Source organism: Actinia tenebrosa, unplaced genomic scaffold (genome assembly GCF_029948245.1).
Source record: "Actinia tenebrosa isolate PJP-AT-01 unplaced genomic scaffold, QUT_ActTen_1.0 PGA_scaffold15__27_contigs__length_11533743, whole genome shotgun sequence".
Lineage (NCBI taxonomy): Eukaryota > Metazoa > Cnidaria > Anthozoa > Actiniaria > Actiniidae > Actinia > Actinia tenebrosa.
In genome coordinates, this window is record NW_028292575.1 from 4661885 (window position 1) to 4684603 (window position 22719).

At 40.2% G+C, this 22719-nt stretch overlaps 1 protein-coding gene across 1 annotated transcript; it reads right to left on the bottom strand.

The window, feature by feature from the left end:
• Nucleotides 1-101: 101 nt before the first annotated feature.
• Nucleotides 102-22074, bottom strand: LOC116300680 (uncharacterized). The gene is given in 23 exon segments (XM_089030476.1): nucleotides 102-626; nucleotides 902-1724; nucleotides 1861-2086; nucleotides 2172-2329; nucleotides 2435-2663; nucleotides 2793-2974; nucleotides 3164-4596; nucleotides 4843-13577; nucleotides 13706-13772; nucleotides 13875-14057; nucleotides 14169-14515; nucleotides 14803-15140; nucleotides 15769-16333; nucleotides 16447-16696; nucleotides 17022-17283; nucleotides 17389-17450; nucleotides 17577-17719; nucleotides 17911-18066; nucleotides 18233-18478; nucleotides 20218-20255; nucleotides 20258-20371; nucleotides 21310-21354; nucleotides 21996-22074. Coding segments are annotated over 22 exon segments (14643 nt in total). The 5' UTR covers nucleotides 22042-22074; the 3' UTR covers nucleotides 102-626; nucleotides 902-906.
• Nucleotides 22075-22719: the final 645 nt, after the last annotated feature.

Consider the following 22719-nt stretch of genomic DNA (forward strand, 5'->3'; position numbering starts at 1 on the left):
ATTTTCACAGTTAAAAACAAATTAAAGTCGTTTTCGCAGCAAATCTGAGGCAGAGCATCATAAAATTGTATTTAATTTTAAGAGAAATCAAGAAACCATCGTTAAATGCTTGTTTTTTATTAAGAAAGGAACACTACTACAAATAACAGTATTACATCTGAAGTTAGCTCCACTTATAGTTTTTAACTAACTTCGTCATACCAGATACTGTTTGTTTTTTAAGTCGACTAATGTTAAAGAAATTCGTCCAAATAAAGATTTCAAATAAATATCATTGAATTAAATCACATCAGTGACACAAGTCTTATCCTAATCCTAAAACGGACTAAAGCAGACGTCACAGAACCCGCATTAAAGCCACCACTTTGCCAAATCAGGCCACGATATAATAAAAGAATAGGAAATCAATTATTTAAAAAAAAAATAGTTGCTAAATTTTATGACGAGCGCCTTATCTTCCTTGCGGCAGCTCTACATGTAGAAATAAACTTAAATACTACTAACACATAACGGGATAAAGTTTATCTAATCAAATTAAAGGGTTAACTAGGTTTTTTGTCGTTTAGACATTTCCATGTGGACCGGTGCGGGTTCCATAACATGCGTTTCACAAAACGCGGGTTTGTCTGGAAGGAAATAGAAAAGAAATGAAACATTAGCTCAATTACGAATTTTTGCATTCCCAAAATTTGAAGAGATAGAATGGTAACTAGTTTGAACCGCATGGGATTCTGGACCTTAAAGTATTTCCGCCATTTTGTGCCTCTCAAATTCACCAACAGAAATCACCGTATTGCGGTCACCGGGGATATGGCCTGAAAATTTCTATTTACGTTTTCACGAAAATGGAAGAATGGGAGAATTGGAGAAGGAAATGAGAATGAGAATAAATGCAACTTACCATTTTCAGCACTTGTGGAGCTCGTTGATCTTGCAGATGGTACGTCCCTCACCTACTTGTCCACGTGCACAGAAGCATTCCTTGCACATATTCTGGTCCCTCTTGATTTGTTCTTTCAAGACCTTGAGGTAGCTTGCGTTAAAAGGACGATAGGCTTTATCACGATCATCAGAAGCAAAGAATGTTATTCCAAACATGGATCCCTTGGTGTTCTGCATAAGCTCGACATATTCACCTCTTGGTAGAGGGACACCTCTGATCGAAGGGCCTTCCAGTTTTCTGTAGATCATTCGTCCAAGGTAATCTTGTCCCATCTTTTCTCCCCTAAACTTTTGGTATTTGCCAATGATGTTAAGGGTGATGTCACGCATTTGAAGCTTCTTGGTCATGCGACGGAGGCATGGAGCGTTGGGGTTGGCAAAGCGCTCTGAGGTGGTAAACAGGACTAAGATCTTGGTTGATGCTCCTTTGAATGGATAATGGGCGGCTTTGGCGATAGCTTCAAATCCATCGGTCTCGTTGTCCATTGTGTTGGAGAATTTAAGGTGGTCAATGGAAGACTTGACTTCTTCAGCGCTGCCAAAATACTTTCCGTTGATGGTGACTGGGTGTGGTCGGAGATGGATGCCCTTTCCACCAAAGCTGACGAGACCAAATCGTAAAGAATATCCTTGCAAAGAGCGTTGGAGTTCACTGATGTGTCTTGGGATTTGTTTAGCAAAAGCTCTCATTCCTTGGGTCTCTGGTACGATAAGGATCATGTCTATGGTTTTATCGGCTGATTGGAACCATCTTGAGCCCATCTCGTGGTTATTGCATCGTCCTTAAAAAAAGGGGGAAAAGGAATTTTTAGCGTCTCTCAAATTCACTCTGAATGTTTAGAACTCTCACTCAGTGTTATTTTTTGCCAGTCGATTTGCACACACTCAACTACTATCGAAAAAAGAGTCGCAGCTTACCACATTCTGGCAGATGATCAACCCAATGTCCTTTCATTTTCAATAACTCGATGTATGCAGCAGTAGTGTTACAGTGCTTCATGTCCTTAGGAGTGCCGCATTCACTGTAGTCAATTTCGCAGGCTTTCTTGAAGGGTCGTGGGTCGACAATTTTAAAGAATGGAGAGAAGGGCGATTTAAGGTCAGCGAAGATCTCCTTGCAGCGACTTGCGTATTTGGTTATGCACTAAATATGGAAATCATAAAGAAAAAATTCAGAAAAAAGTACAAAAATATATATATTTAATATATAATGGAAAATTAAAACTTACCTCTTTTGGTTTGGATTGTTTGGATTGTTTATTAATGCGGCATTCTGCTTCCTTGGTAATCTCCCAAGAATTGACAAATTCAATCACATCCTTTGAGATCTTGTTGGTTGACATCATCATCTCGTCATGGTGTTCATTGTTGTTGGTTCCAAGAAGACCTGAATAAAATTAAAAAACATATTAAAATATTAAAGTCTGTAAATGCCCTCGCAAATAGGAACTTTGTTGGGTAAACAAAGGTGCAGAAATTTAGCTCTTCATACCTGCAAGACGTCCATGGTACCATCTGGCAATGTTGAACGTACACAAGTTATGGTCAACGTCGCAGAGGATTTCAAGGCCAAGAGTATGTCTGAGGATAATGTATGGACCTTCTCTGGCAACTGTCATGTTAGCACTCTGGACTGGGAGTTCACTGTCGTATCCATCACGGATCTTCACGCCTTCTGAGTTGATTTTGGTCATGCTCTCGACACGTCCGTCAGAGTGGATCTAGAAAAAGCAAGAGTCAATTAGTACGTCGTTTCAAAATTCTTGCTTTTAGATTTAAGGAAGCGCAATGTCAGAAAAGGCTAGTCCAAAGCAAACTATAGTAAAGGGTAGGTTAGCATTTCTAAATACCTTGACGTTGGCATCATCGGTTATGAGGAGAAGTGCTTTTTCCTGACTCATGAGCGTAAACTTGTTATCCCGTACATCGCGCGCCAGTACGTAAGTACAACGTTCGTTTTGGTAACCGGGGAATCGGAAGTACGTGCCGTCGAATGTGTACACGTGGGGTTTTCCAAAGATCATAGCAGTGCCTGGAAAAATAGAAGAAATACAATTTAATATAAATTCCATTTTTTTTTTTTTTTTTTTCGTTTGCGTTTGAAACTTGTAAATCTCCTCATAGTGTGGCGAATTATAAACTAAACTGAAATATTTCATTGACTGGAGGCCAACATATATCAAAAATAATAATTATTCACAAATCTTTGAATCTAACTTACTATTGAAAGGTGGAATCCATTGACTTGGGCTCAGCTTATTTTTTAAGTAGTTAAGCCTGTGGGACATTCTTCGGAGCCAGTATTTCTTCAAGTGATGGAAGTGGCGAGCACGACTGCTCATGATCTTCATTGAGTGTCCGTAGTACTTTCGTGCGTGGTGCAAGTACTCCTTGGTCAGATTGTGCTCCAAGATGTTCTTGTAGAGGGCATGAAGGGTATTGTTTAGCTGTCTGTACTTGATCATGGTCTCCTTGTAGAGAATTCTGTACAGCTTGACGGTTTCGTTGTACGCCTTGAGTGAGTGTTTGCGTGCCTTCATGAGAGCTTCTCTCAAGCAGGTCGAGTTGTAGACATCCATTGAAATGTTCCAGGCCATATTTGCAACCTCCATGGTGAAGTTACGAGCTGCGCTCACACCAATCTTGCACATATCCCTAGTCATGTTGAATGCCTTGGGTGCATAGATCTTGGCCATCTTGGCAATCTTTGTGATGTTTACTTTACCGACGAAATCGCGAGTGATGTTGAAGAAATGGATAGTGGTGTTCAGGTACTCTTGAGCGATGGCGTTGTTCCTGGTCATTTTGTAAAGGTTCATGACAATGTTTCGGGTCTTCTGCGCAATTACTACCTGATGACGAGCAACAGTCTGTTTCATTTCAGAGTACTTGATCATAGTTTTAGCAGCGAGCTTACGGTAGTGCTTCATTGTCTCATTGAAAGCCTTCAGGGTGTAGTTTCTAACCTTCATCAGGGCGTGCCTTGGATTAGTCGAGTTGTAGATATCAGCGGAGATATTCCAAGCGACATTGGTCACCTTCATGGTGTACATGCGAGTGGTATTATAACCGCTCTTGAGCATCTCTTTGGTCATGTTGAATGCAATAGGTGCATATGATTTGGTCAGGTTTGCCATCTTGGTGAAGTTCAGCTCGCGGATGTATTGACGAGTTGCATTTAAGAAGTGAAGTGTGGCGTTCACATATTTCTTGGCAAGAGGTCGGTATCTGATGTTCAGATCACGGATGTAATCGCTGGTGATGTTCAAGACATAAATGGTGGAGTTCAGATATTTCTTCGTCATGGGGTGGTTCTTCACCATGTTGATGAGCATCTTAGTGATATTCTGAACCTTTCTGTAGGCCTCTGTCTTAAGAGCAGCTTCTTTCCATTGCTTAGATACGTTCAGTGCTTTCAATGCGTAAATCTTTGTTGCGTTGATTGCGCGACGGGTCATGTTCTTTGCAGTCTCGGGCAGCATTTTCACCTTGTTGCAGGCATCCTTGCAAATGGATACAATGTCACCAGTCACAGGTTTGGGATGAGGGATGATGATGGTGATGACACCTTCGTCAATGCGGAAGTAGTTTGGAATGGCATTTCTAACCTTCATCATCGTGGCATTGAGAGAGCGAACTTTGTAGTGTACATATCTGAAAAAATAGAAGACAATATCAAGATCATTGTAAATATTTCGGTTGAAACGCGAAAATTTAATAAAGAATAGCCGAAACGTCATGTTTTATAAAATGTACGTGTTTTACCCGAAATATTTATAATTACTAACATGTCCAAACGTGAATATAAAAATCAAAAATTATCTAAAAAATATTAAGGTAGATATTATATTTACGTATAGAATATATAATGCCCAAACTTTACTCGAGACATTTGCATACCTGATCGTTTTATTAACCAAATCAAGAGTTCCATAAGCTGAATCTTTCATCAATCCAGGGAGGCTCAACATGTATCCTTCAGAGTGGTTTTGTAACATCTTGTATTGCTGGTGAAGGTCTAGGTGGAATTTCTCGGAGTGGATTTGGAATTTCTGGTAATGATAGTTCACGCGAGCACGGATGGTCCTTTCGATTCCATAATAATTGTTCAAGAAGATTGCCGTTTCGATTATTTCATTTTTGGTGAAGTTCAACACAGGAACGGCGGGCTTCATGAATTGTGATGCGATCTTGATGGTGCTGTTGACGAAGTTAACCATAAAAGCTCTTGTTACGTTCAGCTTCTTAAGTCCTTGCTTGTACGTTTCAATTGAGACGTTCATCAGCTTGTTAGACGATTTGACGGTGAAGTTGTAAGCAACAATGTAAGCTTGCTTGATCTTGATGGCAGATTGACGTGGTGTCATTTTGCTCACGTTGCGAAGAAGCTCGACGGTGAAGTTGAAGCTCTTGATGGTAAAGTTGTATGCCTTGCTGTTGATGGTTCGGTTGTAAGCGAGTTTGGTCATGTTGTTGCTAAAGTCGATGACGAGTTTCCTGTATTTCAGATACGTTGGTACGACTTTGTTGTTGTAGAAGGGAAGCACCTTGTTCTTGTAATAAGGAATGACTTTAACTTTGTACATCTCAATGCCCTTTTCTGCTGTTTTGTTGATCCATAGGCTTGTAGCGTTGAATTTAACCATGGTCCAGTTGCTAGCAACCTTCCATGCCTTGATGGTCATGTTTCTTGCAATCATAGTGTAGTTCTTGGCAATGATCTTAATCTTTTCGAAAACTACGGTGTAGTTCTTCTTCAGTTCAATAGCGTACTTTTTTACAAGCAGAGTGTAGTTTTGAACCTTCATGGTCATGTTCTTGTATAACACTTTGCCAACTGCAACCCATTTAAGAGTGATCTTCTTAACTTGTAGTGTCATGTTTTCAACTTTAAGGGTGGTGTTCATAGCAAGCTCAAGGGCCTTGAAGACATGTCGGTGCTCAACAATTTCCCTCAATTTCATTTGCTTGAAATCATTGAATCCCTTCTTGAGAGCTTGTTTGGTGTCCTTGACCATCTTCTTTGCCTTGGCGACCAATTCCTTAGCCTTGACCTTCAGTTCTTCGGTCTTGATCTTCAGGATTTCGACCTTCTCTTTCAACTTCCTCACTGCATAATTTACATTGGTCTTTCCATATGTGACGAGGTTGCTGCCAAACTCTGCGATTTCGTGTTGCTTCATTTCGTTAAGATAATCACTCCAGATCTCATGCATAATGATTTGTTCAACAGGTGTATCCTTGATCAATTCTTGGAACTTGCTTGTGGCATCATCGTAAATGGCCTTCATGTATCCCTTTGGATCTGCCATGATCTCTTCTTTCTTCTGTTTGATCATACCAGGGAGAGTCACGTTCAGGTAGAACAAAGTCTCCTTGTATCTGGCCTCAAGTTTGGGTCTGGTTTCTTGGATAAATGATTTTATTTTTTCGATGGTGGAGTTGATCTTGGCAATGAGCTTGGCGTATCGTTCTTTGATCTGGTGCTTAGCCATGAACTCTTTGAAGTCTTTGCGGTTTGTTATGTTGCGGTAGAGAGCGATGGTGAAATTCTTGGCTTTGTTGATGTTCAGCAATGTAAAGTTCTTTGCTTTCTGGATTTGGTGGAGTGTCATATTTTGAGCTTTCTTCATCAAAGGAATGGACATGTTCTTCATCTGGAGGAATAACACCATGGTTTTATTCTGGGCGATCTTGGCATATGGCGAGAAAATTACAATCAGTTGTTTGCCAGCGATCATGGAAACATTCTTGGTCTGGTTGTAGACTGACATGACTTCAAGAGTAATGTTTCTGAGAGTCTTGTTGGCAATGGCCAATTGGGCTTGTGCTTTAGCCTTCACTTTCTCCACTACAGCACTAACTTTCTGGTTGACAGCACCATAAGCTTCGTTGTAGAGTTCCTCGACTGTCCTTTCCTTGTTGTCAGCATACCATTGTTTCAGGTCGCTGATAGCCTTCCTGGTCATTTCCTGGCTTCTATTGTAAACTTTGATGACAATCACTTTGCCTTTTCCAAAGTACACAATCAATTTAGGCCTCACAGTCGTGTTCAGGTAGTTTAATCCACGGATGGTGATGTTGCGGGTCTTGTTGAAGAGCTGCATGGTCATGTTGCGTGACATATGGAAAGCCTTGATGGTCATGTTGCGAGAGATTTTGTAGTATGTCACAGTCAGGTTCTTGGTGATGTTGAAGATTCTAAGGGCGTGGACACGACTAAGGTTGTAGTACTTTACAGCCATAACCTTGGTCAGATTGTAAGCTCTCAGGGTAATGTTTCTGGTCTTGTTATAAAGGTTCAATACCTTGATGCTGTAGTTCTTGTACAAAGCAACTCCGTAGGTCTTGGATATTTGGTATGCCTGGACTCCCATCTCTTCGAAGGTCATATTTTCATACTTTCTCAGCTTCTTGATGATGGATTCTAGTTTAACCATCAGTTTTTCCTTCATCTCTACCATTTTTTTGTCCATCTTCTTCTTCAAATCAGTTGTTTCACTCAGGACAATTTCGTATACATCAAGGGCAACAGACTTGTAAAACTCGTAGGTTTCTTTAGAGTCTTTCTCATGTTCCTTGTAGAACTCAGCCAGATATTTGATTGCGTTTTCATACCCCTTTTGGATCTTGTTCAGGCTCAGTGTTTTGTATGCGTTTGCACTCAAAACAGCAGTATTCCAGTATTTGTTGTGCAAGTTGTACATTACAAAAGAGGTGTTCTTGGCAATATGGAAGTGTTTCATAGCAACTGTTTTGGATCCCTCGATGATTGAGATGAGTTCTTTCACAAAGTCCTCACGAGTGACTTCCATGCGAACGAGTTTCATTGTAAGGTCGAAAGCTCTCTCTCCAAGCTTAGCAATCTCCTTCAGTTCTCGGAGGATACGGAGGCCATGGTTGTTGGCGCGTTCTTTGACTGCTAGTGCACGTTCTTTCAAGTTAAGGGATTTGAAGTGTTGCATGTATTTCTCAACAGTCTTGTTCCACTTGTCACCGAGGGCGAGAGAACTGAACCTGTTGACGAGATCAATCTCCTCCCATACTTTCTTGGATGGAGTGGTGAAGTCCAAATCCTGGATTTGCTTAGCGATACCTTTAACTTCTTTGGACATGTTTTTCACGAAAGCTGTGACGTTCTGGATATAGACTTGGATTTTCTGGATAGAAAGCTCAACTAAATCTTCTGGTCGAGAGTTCAAGACCTTCTTGATGTTCTTTTCCAAGGCAATCATGGATTCCTTGTAAGTGGTAAGGGCTTTCTTTGAGGAATTGAAAGTGTATTCAATGGATTTGTTGACAAGATGCTTGGTGTGGTTTACGAGCTTGAGGACCTTGACGATGGTGATGTCGATCATCTCTTCTGGCGTCTTCTTGGATAAATCTTTCAAGAACTTCACAATGGTGGTGACGTTGCTTGTAATGGTGTGGTTTAGTTCCTTGAACATTCTAACTGCTTCATCAACTGTGATCTTAACACTCTTGTCGAGGGCAAAACCAATGGGGATCTTCTTGATTGTGATATTCAAAATCTGATTCATCAGTTCATTTGCAAATGGTACCAATGGCTTGAGCATAGGCTTGTTGAAAATCATAACATCTTCATAAACCCCCTTTACAAAGGCTACCATGGGTTTGGTGTTTTCAAAGTATGTCAAGATCTGTGGTTTAGCACGGTTGTAGATGGAGATGGAGATCTTCACGACGAGAGACGTCAGAGGCTTGGTGTACTTTTGGACCTTTGTGGAAGCCTTCAAGAATCCTTGGCTTACCTTGGTTGTCATGATTTCTGTGAATTTTTGAACGTCATTGGAAACATTACGCACCAGATGAATGGCTTGGATAGTTGCATTTCTCAACATCTTTGGTGTCATCTTGACGAGTTTGACAGACATGATTTTTATTTGAATTCTCACATTGTTGGCTTTTTCTATCAAAGAGATAAGGTGCTTTCCAACGGTCTTGTCAAGGATCTTGATCTTCATAACTTGACGAGAGATGTTCAGAGCAATTCTTGAGATGTTGTTCCAGGTGCACTTGAGTTTGAAGTCACAAGTGAATTCGCGGACTCTCGTCACGTACTTGTCAACCAATTCCCCAATATTTTTCTGACGGATTTCCAAGCGGCGAACTTTTTCAATCAACTTCTTCAGTTGGAGAGTGATGTTTTTCTTCAATTCTTTCTGGAGTTCCATAACAGTCTTCACAACGCGCTTAACCATGGTGTTGATTTTAACATTGCGGATCTTGATATCGCCAACCATTACTGAAACGTTGTTGCCCCAGGATTTAAGGTCGCGGCTAATGTTGGTAAGATGTTCGACAATCTGGGCAGTGATCTTTGGAACTTTGGCCATCATCTCGGCGCGAATCTCCATAACTTTTGCTTGGACTTTCTTGAACAATTCAGTTGCATTGCGGACAATCTTGGGGAGATCTTTCACACTTTTTGCCAGAGTCTCAAAGCTGATGTTGTAGGCTTGTGAGCTGAAGTTTAATGCCTTGATGCTGATATTTTTAGCAATATAGCTGAAGTTTTTGTATGCTCCGTTGTAGTCGTAGCTCTTGACAGCATTGTAGAATTTCATAACTTGGGGCTTCAGCTTGTTCTTTGCGTCGTTCATCAGAATGTCGATTTTCTTGGTCAGGTTTTTGGCTCCAATCAAAGTCAAGTTGTAAAGCTTCATTGTAGCATTGACCACCAAAGGCTTCAAAGACTGAACTTTGCTAACAACATAGTTGACGGTTGTTGTATTCCATGTGAGGAACACACGGCTTGCCTCTGGACTGAGTCTGTACATGATTCTTGACTCATTCACGATGTTAACTCCGAGCTTTCTTTGCAGGGTGATCTGAAGTTCGTGGTTGTTTGGCATTTCAGCAACCATCTGTCCAGAAATTTTGGATGTTAAAGTTGCGTTGTAGATAATGTTTCTGTTCTTTGGGTCAAGCTTGAGGAACCAACCAGTCATCCATTGATTGCAGGTCAAGTGAGCACTTACAACGTAAGCCTTGATGTCGAATCGTCCAACAAATCCAATTCGTCTGTTTCTGATTTTGACACTGACGTTGAGTGTTTTGGTGTTGACGTCGTAGCTTTCCAAGAACAAGACTTTTTCTTTCAAGATGGTCAACTCCGAAGTCCATGACTTGGTTAGGTTTTCATAGAGTGCATTCCATTTGAGAGACTTCTTAAGAGCAGATAATTTAGTGTTGATCTTCAGCCCTTTGACGAGGTCCCAGCTTGCTTCAAAGGACATTGGTTTCTTGGGAATCAATTCCATAGAAATGTAGAACTTTCTCTGTTCCTTGTTGATTTCGAGTTTGTGCGACCATTCCTTTTCAAAAGCCTTGATCTTTGAAGTGATGAGAAGACCGTTCTTTCTGGAGAACTGCCCATTGAAAGTAATTGACTTTGTAATCATTCCATCGTAGGACTCGTAGTTTTTGAGGTAACGGAAGTAGCTTTCAATGTTTCTGTTGAAAGCGCTGGTGCTCATACGTACGTAGAGACCTTCATCTGTATTCCATTCAAGAGTGTTGGTGATTGGTATTTTTGGTAAAAGTTCTACTGTTGTTTGGATCATCTTGCGTTCTTTGTACCACACAATACTGTGTTGGACAGTTTTCCTTGGAAGATATTCTACGTCTAAGCCAGTAGATAGTGTTTTTTCGTCATTGCTGATCTTGCCAGTCATCGAAATTTTCTTTCCTTTAGAGTACATCAAAGCTATTTTTAACTGGTGATCCATTCTGGACTCGTAAGAATCATTTACGTGTAACAGATCCCAACCATATTCGAAGCTGCGACTGAAAACTGTAAAGGATTGGACAAAGTTTAGTTCTCTCCTCTTCGAGCTCTGGCTCTTGTAAGTTAGCAGGGAGCTGGCATAGAACATGTTCTTTGATTCATTACGAATCTTGTACAGCATTTCGAATTCCCTAGCACCGTCACGCAGTCTGTACTCTCCTTGAACGACGCCAACATAACGTCCAATGCGATTGCGGAGCTTGAGTATCTTCTGATTGGTCAGGTTGTGGAAGACCAGTAAAGAACTAGCAACATAAGTTTTGTTCCACATCAGATGCATTGAAGCTTCTTTGAATTTCTGTTGGTTGATGAATACTGATTTCAGCCCCATGGTTCTCTTTAAAACTGTGAGATTGAATCCTACAGCTCTCTCAGACTTTTCTGGACTACTTTCCATGTACCATTTGGCATCAACAGATTTGTTTGCAATGGTCATGTTCAATCCTAAGGTTTTCAAGGTGTCAGTATAAAGACGGCTCATCCAGGATTCAAGGTAGATGGTCTTGTTGTACTTGGCAGTCAGACGAAGGGAACGCAAGTGTGGTTGTTCAATTCTTTGGGCCTTGACTTCGGCTGTTCTGTTCAGCATGCTGACATTGAAGGCAATGCTCTTGTCCATGGAACTGTTGGAGAAAGCCATGCAGATTTGTCCGTATGGGCGGCTTGAGAACTCAGAGTGAACACAGACGCTCTTGAATGTAGTCAAGTTCTTAAGTGCAGCAACCAGAGCCATACTATAGTTTTGGTAGCTTCCGCTCATCATTATCTTCTTGTCATCACCTTCTTTGATCATCTGTGAAATCAATCCAATGGATCTGTTCAAAGCGCTAGCATTGAATCGCACTCCGATGCTATCGGCAAGCTTGAAGTAAGCCAAGGTGGCAAGGGCTGTTCTATTCAAAACCGTTGTGTTGAATTTCAGTCCCTTTTCCGAAGGAGTGTTGAAGTAGGTCCATACACCTTCAATGTTCTTGTTCATTGCCTGGGCATTGAAGCGGAGTCCTTTCTCAGAGTCGTGGTTGAAGTACGTCCAGTTGGCTTCAGCTTTCTTGTTCAAGACGGTGGCAGCAAAGTTGAGCACTTTCTCTCGTTGGGTGTTCAAGAAGATCCACCCTGCCTCTACTGTCTTGTTTTGAATAGTTGTGTTCATCTTCAGGGCCTTGATGTTATCAAAATACGAGTACATGAGGAAGGTGGATGCGGATTTGTTAAATCCTTTAGCATTAAATTGCAAGGCTTTCATTGTTGGCTGATTGAAGAAGGTAGAGACGAATTCCATTGTCTTGTTGAGAACAGTAGCGTTAAGCTTGATGCTCTTTTCTTGAGGAAGATTCAAGAATGTAAGTGCTGACTGGATGGTTTTATTGAGGGCTGAAGCGTTGAACTTGAGGCTTCTTTCTGCATTCGCCGTCGAGTAGCTCCAAAAGGCTTCCATTGTCTTGTTGAGCACAGAAGCATTGAACTTGACAATTCTGTTGTTGGTAAGATTGAGGAATGTCCACGCAGCTGCAACGGTCTTGTTAAGGCCTGAGGCGTTGAACGTCAAGCTCTTTATGTTGGTAAGGTTGACAAATGCCCACTCAGCATTGAAAGATTTCTTCATGACGTTGGCATTGAATGTCACGCTTTTCTTGTTGGAATTTCTGTTGTCGTACGACCAAACTGCTTCCGCCTTCTTGTTAAAAGCAGACGCATTCATTCTGATGCTTCTAAGACCATCTTTGACAAGGTAGGAGATGGCGCTGTTGATTGACTTGCCAACTGCAGAACTGTTGAACTTGATGCCTTTCTCGCTTGTGTAGTTGAAGAAGGTCAGTACGGTTTCAAAAGGTTTTCCCAGAATGGAAGCATTGGTCTTGATTGATTTCTCGTTGGTTTGGTTCGAGAAGCCTGTGTACCACGCAAACACTCGGTTCTTGTTATCATGACTTGCTTTGAAGTGGATCCCCTTCTCATTTTCTTGGGCTACATAAGAGCTGCGCAGGGTGAACGACTGTTTGCATGGTAGAATATAAGACCTCAAGATAGCCTCTTTCTGTACCTTATTCATCACACCATCGACTTCAACACTGATATTCTTGAAGCCGCTGGAGATGTTGAAGAGAAAGGTGTTTTCATGTTTGTTCAGTTGACCATTGAAGCGCACTGACGTCTTTGTGCAAGTGTGGTTACCGAGGAACTTGAGGCTCTTGGCAGAGATGTCCACTTCACCGTTGGAATAGAAGTACTTTCCTGGCCAGTAAGTCATGTTGCTCACGAATCCATACGTGTTGGACCTGTTGTAGATCTCTGTAAGTTGGGTAATGGTGTAGTTCTTGTACATGGCAGACCAAGTGGTTCCAATACGTCGTTCTCGGGTGAGAGGATTTGTCTTGTTGAAGTACTGAGCGTTCAGGGCAATGCGGTTTCCATAGATAACATCTTTAGCCTCAAAGGTCAGGTTGATAGCGTTGGTGTAGTTGTGATAGCTACCAGACAGGTTACCAAACTTGTAGCCAAGGGCACCAGTGGAGATGCTGAAGGATTTCTTTTGGTCTTTCAACCACAGAGAGGCATTGGCTTCAAACTCGCGTTCCCACGTGGCGTTTGGAGTTGAGATCCGTGCTATGATGTCAAAGTTGTTCTCATCTTCGGTAGGGAGTCGTTGTGCAACGATTTGGTACACGCGGAGCTTGAGATCAGTTGGAATGACTGACATACTGAACGAGGCAGGTCCAGACAGAGGGAAAAATGGAGCTTGGATGTCACGGAATCCAATGGGGAGTGACATGCGACTACAAAATGCCAAGCCGAGGACGCGAGTGAAATTCATGCATGGTGCAGGCTGGAACAAAAATAAAGAGACCAGAATTAGATATGGAATATTGATAATGATTGAAGAACATCTTCTATATCTGATATAGATCACTGTCATGACTTTTGATTTTTTAAATACAAATTTCCGATGCTCACCTCAAAGCGTCTCTGGGTTCCACGAATCTGGATTTTCTTCTCATGTAGAGTTGCAAATAAGCTGGATCTATAGAACAAAACGTGCAAGATTAGTAAAAGATTATCTATAAGAACAATAAAGAATCAAAAAATGAACTTTTTTATGGATGTTTAAAGATTGGAAACTTACGAGACATTGAAGATCTGGACTGGCTTGGATGGGGCGCCAAGTTCAAACTTGAGCTCTTGTCCTTGTTTGTAAGTGGCGTTGCCTCTGATTTCCGTTGAGGTGTACATAGAGGTGTTAAGAAGAATGCCAGCCTCTGCAAGGGATGCATCGACTCTCATGCGCCCAGCTACTTCTACTACCGCACTGAAATATCAAATAAAAGAAAAATGAGTTTTCTAAAATGATTGACAAGATGACTGACAAGAAAATATTAGGTGACCAAAAGAAATTTAATGAACAGATTTTTTTATTTACCTTGGTTTCATGTGTCCACGAACGTCAAACGCCATTGGTCCCCAGAACATATTTCTAATGTCAAACTTTCCGTTCATCGAGACTGATACAACAGTGGTACCCTTAGCTTCAAGCTTCAGGGGCAGACCAAGAATCGTTGGGATTGTTGTTTCAGCATCGAGGAACATCATGCTCTTGGTGAAAGTCTTGTTGCCTCCTCGTGCGAGCTTGATCAGGAAATCAACCATGTTGATGTTGTCAGCTTCAGACTGGAGCCAGTTGATGTCATCAAAGCTTGCGACTCTCATTTCGTTGCCAAACAGGTTGACTGAAATGGCACCAGATGGGGTGTGCTTGCGGTTGTCCATCTGAAGAAAAAAACGTTAGAATTTAGTTTAAAAAATAGACTGCACTTGATTACATGACAATAACATTTCAGTTAAGAAAAAAACAGGGACTGCAGACTCAAAAAAAGAAAGAGAATGAAAAAAAGGACGAAAAGAAGGGCGGGAGAACTGAAGAAAATGATGGAATGAAGGAAGGAATAAAAGAAAGAGAGAATAAAAGTGAAGTAAAGCAAGTAAGAAATGAAAAATGAAAGAAAAAATACTCATAAAATAGGAAATAATATTAGCCTTATTTGCAGAATATTTACCTTAGCATGCAATTCATTGAGGTGTTTCTCTACTTTGTTCATTGAAAGATCATCAACACTTCGTTTTCCTCTAATAGGCTTCTCTTCCTCTCCGCGCTGATCGTGTGGCTTCAAGTTATTGAACATGCCCATGATACGGTCATCTGGGTAGTAACCATCACGTCCAAAGAACTGCTCGATCAGAGTTTCAAAGCCCTCAAATCTAGCTGCTGCTTCCAAGACATTGATAGAAGCTCCAAGGACGTCGACGGTAAGGTTGACATGGGTGCTGCGTGGGAAGTAGCTGTTGGGGTGGTAGATCACGTGACCTTGTAATGAGCCACCAGCTCGAAGGATGTCTAAAAATGACAATTCATGCAATTTAAATTAAATAAAATAAAAAGAGAGAAGTGATGGCTTAAAAATCCAATCCTCTTGACTTGCCAGTCGAATTTTAGAAAATAATTATAGAAGTATGAAAATATTACTGCAAATATCAATCGTTTTAAACTCCGAATTAAAAATATCCTGAAGGATGAATTCCAAGCCACAATGCAGAAAAACAGACTCGAATACTTTAGTACTGAATTTTTAAATGCATTGAATAAAAAAGTTATTTCGAGCAAAATGCCAGTTTCGAAGAAATACTAAAGACAGGCACTGAATTCGACATTTTTCTACCAAAAATGACAATAACTGCTGCATCAAATACCTGACGTTTACTTAAGGATCTCCATTCAAAGATTTTTGAGCACTGTAAAGACTTGGAGCGACTTAAATTAATGTGATTTTTGTACTCAATGCTTTCACTGAATTTCCCTCTGGTTTCGTCCGCCATTTTGTTTTGTGAGCCCGCAAGCGCAACGATAAGCGGAGTAAAATTAAATTTCAGAGCGAAAATTTTCGAATAATTATTAACGAACCAATTAAATTTGTCAATCTTGATTGAATTCTATTCTAAATATAAAGCAAAATCTTAAAACTTACCGTTATAATAAGATGCTTCCCAAGCGCGTGAGAACCTCAAGCGATTCAGGTTGAATTCACGAAGAATTTGTCCTCCAAGAGCTTTGCGGATCATGTCTGCCAAGGGGCGACCGTGGAGAGGTTCAGTTGATTCCATGGCATTGGTGATGTGTGACCAGACGAAAGAGCCAACCTGCTTGTTAACTTCATCCCTTTGGATCTTTGCAATACGTGCGAAAAGTTCAACACTTGGGCATTTGAGAAGAGCAAGGTATGCTTCGATTCGGGTTTCTACATCAACGTCTTGGTTTTCGTAGATGTTGAAAAGTCGTTCAGTGGTTAATTTGCTGCATGGCATTCGGCGAAATGCCTTCAGCGCTGCGAGAGTCATGTTGGTTGGTAGGCTCTGGTTATTGGCACATTTCATGAGAATGAACTGTGAATTCTCAGACGAAGGGCGACCGGCATTGCCAATTGCTTTTAAGGCCATGATGACACGTTCAGCCTGCTCTGAATTTTGGAAATCGCATTTCTTTCCTAACAGACCCATTAACCATTCTTCAGCCTTGACAATTGCTTTGACATCCTATAATAAATTTTAACACAAGATTTAAGATTTTAACTCCAAGTTAAGTTAAGTTTAAAAACAATAAAGGCATCAAAAACTCTAACAAAACAATAAAGAGTTATAACACTAACGCATTTTCCATCCTCGCAGAGCTTGTGGATCAATGTACCAAGAGTCAGCATACAAGTTCGACTTGATTTGACCTGGCAGAGCCGTAAGACGTGTTCGATCATTTCCTCTGTGGGCACAGATACCAGTGCAAGTCCTGTCAAGAACATGTTGCCACGTTCACCATTGACAAGTTGACGCTCAATGGCACGACTCATTACTAGAGCGCATCCAGACGAACCACAATGAGGGAGGGCGTCTAGGAGATACATTCTAAACAAAATTGAAAGAACAAGAAACTGTTAAAGCAAATTGATTAGTCTATAATTAAACGAAGCTGTTTGAATGTTTTCGAAACAACTGTTCACTGTTCAGATATAAAGTATGCTTCAAGACTCAAAGATACATTCTAAACAAAATTGAAAGAAACAAATTGGCAATGCAAATTGATTATTCTATAATGCTAAACTGTTTGAACGCTTTCGAAATAACTGTCCACTGATCAAACAAAGTATGCTTCTTGCAATCTCGATTTATGCTAACATATTGTGTTGGATGGAACCAAGTAATTTCCCAGTAAGTATACACTGATACCTACTGGAATTCGTCTTTCTCTTGAGGAGTGCATTTTTCAAACTTGTCGCAGTCGAAGATGCTATCCCAGACTTTCTCCACAGCTTTTCTGTCCAACTTGCGCAGATGGAAAATCAAGTGAGAGAAAAGACGAGCTGATTCTGGTTTTGTTTCTTCGATGGATTCGCGAGCCAACTGCTTGATGATTTCTATCACTTTGCCCGATTCCAGGCTTTTTGGGTTTGGCTTGACGTGCTCGAAAGTGAGTGGAGTACTTCGAGGAAGACCTGAGTGCAAAAAAAAAAAGGAAATCCAATAATTGAAAAGAGTCTTTGACATTCCAAAAGTCAAAGAGAGTAAAATTGATGTATATGAAAATATTTATTACATACGTTTTGTATCATATCCATACTCAATGGGTGCTTTTGTGATTCCCTGAAGCTCCAGAACTTGCCTAAGAGAAAAGGTTTAAAAAGAAGAGTAAGTTAATGAAATTTGAGAAGACAACAATTTCTCTCTTTGGACACTGACTTTTTTAATTTTTAATTTCCCAAACGATAAAATAAATCAGGAAATTTACTTGATGGTGGTAGATGCACCAGCTGGAGCTCCTGAGGAGAAGGGTCTGAACAGGTGCTTCTCTTGGCACACAACTTTCGTGATACGCTTCTTGGCGTTCAAGATGTAGCGACAGTTGCTTGATGACGAGAGAAGATTAAGAGACTGCGAAAAGAGGAAAAAGAAAAAATATCGTTAAAGTTTGCCAAAAAAAAAAACCAGGTAAAATCGAAAGAATAGTAAGAAATCTGCCCCGTTTAACGTAAGATCTAAAATATAGACTTCCTGATGCATGTGGAGAAGGCATGAGCAGCTATGTTTTCACTTGACTTAAAAACAACATTAAGTACAGTTACCTTCTCATTGTATTGATGGACATGGATTCCAAGGTTGGTTTGGGATCGTTCGCTGCATCCCTTCAGGTTACGGGTCTTCGAAACAACTTTTACGTATCCATTAAGATGTTTGGAGTGGATGCGGTATTGGACAGGGCATTTTCCAGCAATATCAGTCTAAAAGCAAAGAAACGAAACAAAGCTTTCCATAAGATTCTAATACATAAAGGAATTTTATGACAAAAGAGTTCTCTATTTCATTGTCCATCTCCTTTCCTCTCCTCTCCTCTTTCTCTCTGGCAACTTTCTATAACTTCGACACAAAGATAAGAAAATGTCTCACCTCATTCACTAAGGAATGATCCTTGATAAACTGTACTTGCAAGGCGCTGAGGATACCCTTCTTGATGTTCAGGGACTGTGGGGTCTCGTCATAAGAAGACAATACCTCCACAATAGCGCCATTCCTGGATCGGAAGACGAGGTCATGAGCATGAAGCTCTCGAGCAAAAGATGCCGTTTCCCCAGAGCGATTATACTGAATAGGGAGGTTCTTACTCTGGCCTTCCCAGAGCTCGACGCTGTCGATCTGAAATAAAAGGATAATTGCTTTAATGGAATGCACTACACTACTTACAGACAAGGGCGGATCCGGGGGGGGGGGCAAAGGGGGGCTGAAGCTCCCCCTTCAGCAGAAAAAAACGATGCTTTGTTATATTGTTTTCCGTTGTGTTGACGGAAGAAACTCAATTAGCCCCCCCCCCCCCCCCTAAAATTTTGGCTGGATCCGCCCTTGACAGATTCTAGATTATACAAAAGTGGAATTCTCGAAAGAAATTTAAAATCGTTTGAGATTTAATCTTTTTCCAATACTTTAATTCGTCAAAGCAAATTTAATCGTACAACTCGGAACAAAATAAAAACAAATATTATCCATATAGTAGTCCAGCTATGTATACGGTCGTGAACACTTTATTCTTCCATTTACACGTATCTTCACACGTTAAAGAAGTGAATAAAATGAGAATTGGTTGACGACCTAGGACACACCCAAGGTATCTTCGAGTCTTCGATATGACACGCAAAGACGGGTCTCCCTTTCTTCAACAACCCTTCACTACAGTTCAATTCAAGGTCAAGCCCTGGGGGAATCAAATAAACCCTGCAGATACCAAGGAATGCATTAATCCCCTTGCCAGCTCGTGATCAAGGTCAAAATATCAGATGGAACAAGCAGTGGCAAGTAACGTAATCTGCAACCCCCACAAGGACTCCGGCCACCTATGGAACGGAAATATCATCCTCGAGATGATATTGCTGATAAATTCTTATTTACCTCTTTTACATAATAAAGCCACTCTTGAAGGTAAAACATATAACTGGTGGAAACTTAAATAGAATCTAGTCCGTATTAAAGTCATTCTTATTTTGGTTCAAATTACGTACTTTATAGTCACTATATGGTAAAAATTGAAGCAGATAATTCTGGCGGATAAATTCTAAGACTTGGAATCTAAGAAATGTATATAGCCAATTTTATTATTTTTTATCAATACCCTGAAACAACCTTTAGGCTGACCTAAGTCATGGAACGGCTAACTAACAGATTGAACCCTGAAACAACCCGTGGTCCAATCTAAGTGACTGCACTACTAACGCATATGTCATATCAAACCCTGAACCTCTGGGCTAATCAAAGTCAGGGCTCGGCTAACCTACATGCAGATCAGGCATGAAACAACCCTATGGGCTGGACAAGGATAACTCAGATCAAAGGAGACTTTTCGAGTTTAAAAATGTCTCACCGAAACGGTACTGAAAAATCTAGTTGCCCTTTAACAGAGATAAAGAATGATATAATATACAATTGATGTCGACGGAAACCCTAGAACCTCTAATTCCTACAGATAAGATTGATGACAAACATCTGCTTAAAAATAGTCAAATTTCTTTTATTCTAGAAAAATTCCTCAGTTGTCACTGGCGGTAGCCCTTATTGAAAATAACAGATTAAATTACGCACTGGGCTTTGCCCATCCATCTTGTTTTACCAAGGCCAAGGGCATGTAACTCTAATATTGTGCAACCAAAGTTAGTAGCAAAATTTCTCCATGTATTGAATTGCTCTGGATTTGCAAATCGACAAAATCAAACAAACTTTTGAATTGAAATCGATTTTTTTTTTTAATTGTTAAAAATGGAATGGGATTTTGATAAGATAGAATGCTCCCACAAGAGTGCCGCCTTACAAGGGTCAAGATGGTGTAACCCGCGCACACGAGTTATGACCGGAAACGCGCAAGAGAAAAATTAGCTGAACTTACATACCTTCAAAACATGTTGACATGCGCCAATAGTCTTGATACGCAGCGTGCTTTAATTTTCAACGCCGACTGAGCAGTTGACGATCCATTCACACTGCTAACGGTTTCTCCTACATAGTTGTAGGTAAGCTCCTTCCCGGTGGGGAATCGGAAGTTTTCTAAAAAAAATTCAAGAAAATTAGAAATCCGCGTGAGATTCGCGAGAGTCTTGTGACTTGCGTGGGTAGCAGCGGGATGCGGAGCGGGACTCGACTTGAGAAATTCCTAAATCATCAAAGAATAGATATCCTAATCCCACACAGTGACAGTCGATATCGCTTTCCGGTTTTCCTTTCATGTTGAAGCATGAAATCTTGATACCATCTCATAAATATACTTTTTATATATATTTCTTTTCTTAAAAGCATTATATATCAAAAAAGGATGCATATGAATATATATTCTTGTATTTAAAATATGACAACGGATGTCAGAAAAAAGACATCACTTGACATTAACCGCGTTCACTTAATAATTGTACATGGTTCCTTCCCCAGATAAGCCTCGAATTGTTTTATTGAAATGTGTACTTCATGTGACTAATTAATCCCTTCCCTTCAAGAAATAAGAGAAACTTAGGAACAAAGTAATTTTAATTCTTGGTTTTCCAAGCATAGCAGTCGGCGGGAAGGCAGGGGAAATCCGTCAAAGGATGCTGCGTAAAATCGAAATTCAAAAACCTTGAATTTCCAACCACCCTTCTTGAAATTATCTTGAATGCGGGGCTGACATGGAAACACAAAAAAAAAAAAATCTAACAAATCCAATCAAGAAAAGGTGTGATTTCTCTTGTATTTTCATGTTAGCCTCGCCTTCACGATACTTTTGAGAAGGGTCATTCGCATTCTGTCCTTGCATGATAAATTCCTTTCGACCTCCTAATTAAAATCCTGTTCTCTTTTGTAACAAACAAATCACGAGGATGAGACACGTCATTTGGTGACACTCGATACTGAAACTATTTCCAAGGTCACAGTCTAATTTTACCGGGCATCAAGTGACTCCAAAGAAAAAAAATTCTGAGCCCTAGATTTATTTTATTCCAAAGTTTACTTACTTTTTGAGCATTCTTGCTGCTGCGAGCCAACCTTGTAGTAAGGTGCTGTGGAGAAATACAAACAAACAAGTCGTTAGAAATTATGTTTGCTTTCCGACCTGAACTTCGCTCCCTTCGGAGAAAACAACAAAGGAGCACAACAACTAGAGATGTAACAAAAGATAAATGCAAATTGTTTGATGGTTTGCTTACAGGTCAAAGTCTTTTGTCTTTTTACAAAAGGGTTTATGGAAAAGCTTCATGTTCGCCCCTTCAGCATTTGACAACTCAGAGTTGTTTGAAGAAAGGTATTTTAAAAGCATCCGAACATCAATAATGAAGATTGTCAAAATATTCAATGATTTGTTCCAAATTAGATAACAAGTAAACTAACGATTTAAAGTTAGAGGGGAAAAAATTCCAATATATAGTTAGCAACTATGAAAAATACTAAAGTATTACTTCACTAAATGTACTGCCGGAATGCTTGACTCGCTATAGAAATTAATGCAGAAGGAACGAGCTAGTTATTCGCGATGGTACTAACATCACAGAAAATTTTTTTTGCTGATGCCAGCAAGAAACTGAGTTAGAAAGCTCAATAACGAACAAAAAATAGATATAGAAAATTGAAGTATAAACTGTTTGGATGAATAAAAGATTGGCATGGGATAAAGAAAATTATAGGAAAAGAAAGGACAACTTACCCGCAATGGCTCCAGTGGCCAGCAACACAACTAGGAGTGCTTGCATGGTCAATCAGAGCTAGCTCAACTTGAATGTTCTCAAAACCAAAAATGCAACTTTTATACCCCTTCACGACGCCCTTGAGGGATCCGAAGTCATGTGAGTTACGAGAAGCTTTTGACCAATCAGAGTCGTCTATTGTTGGGACTTGCTTGTTCGGGAATTTGTCCAAAGGATGTCACGCTGAGAAGAGATATCGATGACAAGTTTAGGGTACAAAGTACTTTGTTCGCACAGGGGTTTTAAATAACAAAAGATCGCGAGGAAATAATCCGAACAACATTTTTTATCAATATCAAATGATTTTCATAGAAATATTTCTATCAATAGCCTAGAAACATAAATTTGTGAAAGAAGAAGAAAAGAAGACACTTTGACAACCCCTGCACAAGATTTTTCCGAGGTCGAAAATAAACTGAAATTCAAGCTTTGTTTTGTTTGCAGATTTAATTACTTATTATGTCACAGTATTTTTTTCATTTTAAGTTTGTTTATTTAAGTTACAAGAAGAGTTTTTTTGCTATTTAAGTTCAAGCATATATCGTGCAAACTTCAACCATGTTGTTATAACACGATTTGTAGTTTAGATGAGCCGCTAGTCGAAACACGAAATTTCCTTGGTGACCCGCGGGTGTCAAGATATGTCACAATAACAGAGGTTCAAACGAGTTAAGTAATGACAGA